General features: G+C 57.8%; 1 protein-coding gene across 1 annotated transcript; it reads right to left on the bottom strand.

Annotated features, from left to right (window-relative positions):
* Positions 1-300: 300 nt before the first annotated feature.
* On the bottom strand, positions 301-1,840 carry LOC110293860 (forkhead box protein I2). The gene is made up of 3 exons (XM_021161704.1): positions 1,734-1,840; positions 907-1,075; positions 301-675 (listed from the first exon to the last, which is right to left on the bottom strand). Exons 1-3 carry the CDS (start codon positions 1,838-1,840, stop codon positions 301-303), a joined length of 651 nt encoding a protein of 216 aa, XP_021017363.1.
* Positions 1,841-2,818: the final 978 nt, after the last annotated feature.

Here is a 2,818-nt window from a genome sequence, read left to right as displayed (position 1 = left end):
GTGAGACCACAGCAAATCCTGAAGTGGAACTGAATCTGAGTCAGGTCTTCCTGCGAGAGAACTGTTTTTATTCTTTATAAAGTCACAACATCACCATAAATACCTTTTATAAGAAGGTCTCCAGATCTCTCCAAATGAAAGGCTGAGTCCCCCTGGGCAGTCTGGGAAGAAATATGCAGATGTGTAATGTCCAGGTTCTTGATTCAAGATGCCCAGTTCAAGTTCTGCCTTCAGGGGAGATTCAGGCCCGAGTTCTCAACTGGCTGCAGCAGCCACTGGGGCAGAGACCCAAAGGCCACCTCATGCAGCCCAAAACTGAAAGCTCATTTGCTGGGGTTCCAGAACCGGGTACCTGGCTTCCTGTGAGTGACAGGACGACCTGAGAGTTGGGAAAGGGTCCGGGGAAGATAGGATGTAGTCAATGCTGAATTTGATGTCTCTGTGTGTCGCAGGGCTGGCCTGGGCCTCGCGATCTGGGGCTTGAACGCTGTCGGGGCCCGGGGACCCGCGCGCTGTTGGTTCGAGGGGACCCGGGGCCTCCTCGCGCTTGGGGCCGCGTCTCCTGCGTCGCCGACGGAAGTTGCCGTTCTCGAAAAGGTCCAGGAGGGACTCGCAGCCGCCCGCGAACGTCCAGTAGTTGCCTTTGCCCTTGTCGTTGCCCTCGGTCCGTGGCACCTGCGGGAGTGTGAGGCTCAGCGAGTGTCCCCAGACTTGGGGCAGGACGCCTCAGGCAAGTGTGTGCCGGGCGGTGGGGGTGGAAGTAAAGGTGGGAGCAGCGGGAATCTGCTAGAAAGAAACTTTGGTGCTGGCCGTGACACCCCGCTACCCTGCCCCTCTGCCAGTCACCAGGGATGACTGGGGACACTCGGGGGTCCAGTGTGCACAGAGGGCGGGGGAGGGGCTCACCTTGACGAAGCAGCTGTTGAGCGACAGGTTGTGGCGGATGGAGTTCTGCCAGGCGCGCTGGTTGGCGCGGTAATAGGGGAACTTGCGCATGATAAAGTCGTAGATGCCTGATAGGGTTACGCGGCCCGCGGGGCTCTGTTGGATGGCCATGGCGATGAGAGCAATGTAGCTGCGACAGGGGTGCCAGACAGAGGGGGCTGCATCAGTCAGGGTGACTCTGAACCGCAGAAGCGCTGGTGAAGTCAGACCTGCCCTGAGACTGGCTGGAACCCTTGAGACCAGATGGAACCTCCATCCACTGGAGCCCCCAAGGACCTGCTCAGCAGACTGCCTTGAAGCCTCTACAGATCCTCTGGAGTCTCCCAGAAGCACCCTGGTCCCTTTACAACACTCTTTACCATCTGAACCATGCCCCACCAGCTAGAGACCCCCGAGACCTTGTGAATCCCGAGACCCTCTGAACCCCGAGATTCTTTGGAGCCCAGGAAGTCCTCCGAAGTCTCTGATACCCTCTAGACTCTGCGGGACCCTTTAAAACTGCCCTGGGCCTATTGGACTCCAGTGGGGCATTGAGGGTACAGAAGAAGCTGTGGTTCGATAGTCTCACTGCTCCGTACTTTTACCCAGACCCCACTTTTAGCCTGCTCAGCACTTGGAGGATTCCCCCCTCACTGCCCAGTGGCTATCTCCAGAGTGCGCTGAAACATACCCTTCCTCAGAGATCCGCATAAAGAACGAATCCCACCTCTTCCTAGTCCTGGTGAGGTCCTGGCTACACAGACCTCTACCGCTCCTGTGGGACCCCTGAAACCTGCCCCCGGGGTCACCTGTACGCTGGCCTTGTAAGTCGCTTTTCCTCGTCGGAGCTGCCGGCAGGGTAGTCGTCAGCGTCGTCATTGAAGCAGTTATAGGGATACTGTGAGCTGTCAAACATCGTGGCCGCCCTGTACTGGCCTGCACTGCGCCGCCGCCGCAGCCTCCTCCTCCGTGCTGGCCACCGGCTGCCAGGGCCCAGCACTAGGTTCTCTTGGCTGGGACAACAGCGTCTGAGTGCAGGGAGCGGGGAGCCTGGGCTTCTGGGGTCCCCGCCTGCTCCGCCTGGTTCTCTGGCGTCCAATCCCAGTGCGGGGGTTGTCCCCAGCTACCACAGAGTGGGAAGCACAGTTGGGGAGCGCTGCTACCTTCTGACCTTCAGGCAAGGGAGGCCAAGAGAGTGGTCTGGCTTCACAGTCAGGACAATCCCTCTCCGTCCTCCCCTGAGGCCAAACCTGAGACTATGGCAGAGTCCACGCGTGGAGTCTGGATTCGCAGATTCTAGGGTCATTGCTGCACCTACATCTAGAGGCAATGGGGTGCGGGGGGGCAGTCTTAAAGAGCTGAACTGCTGTCCCCTTTCCTACAGGCTGGCTGCTTTCAGCCCCAGAGTCCAAAGACTGGTCCAGGCTGATGGGGGCTCCGGCCCCAACCTGTCTCCCTGTTTCTGCATTGTACCAGGTAGCTGATGGAGATCCAAGGCCCTGGGTTCCTTCCAACATCCGGAGCCCTCCTCCCACAGTCCATCCCTGCCTAGAAATAGCCTCTCATGGGTGCTCTGGCATCACAGAGGTTCTTCTGAGCGTCCTAGTGGCTCTCTGGGTTGGGAGGGGTAAAGTGCTTGTATAGGGAGGAGGCATTTGAGTCAAATTGGGAAACCGTGGTGAGATGGGAAGTCTCAGGGAGTCCTTGGCATCTCAGAGACTTCTTTCCAACAATCTACAGAAGTCAGACTAGGAACCACATCTGTGAGCCCAGAGAGATGAGAGGCCAGGGCTAGTCTTAGTTTTTTTCTTTCAGGGTAGCACTTTGACTTTGTTGTTGGGGCCTAGTGCTACCTCTCATATGACAACAAGTGGCCACCTAGGTGGGTGACACT

The sequence above is a fragment of the Mus caroli genome, chromosome 5 (assembly GCF_900094665.2).
Source record: "Mus caroli chromosome 5, CAROLI_EIJ_v1.1, whole genome shotgun sequence".
Lineage (NCBI taxonomy): Eukaryota > Metazoa > Chordata > Mammalia > Rodentia > Muridae > Mus > Mus caroli.
Note: the sequence above shows the minus strand (reverse complement) of the source record. Positions and strands in the feature narration are given on the sequence as shown.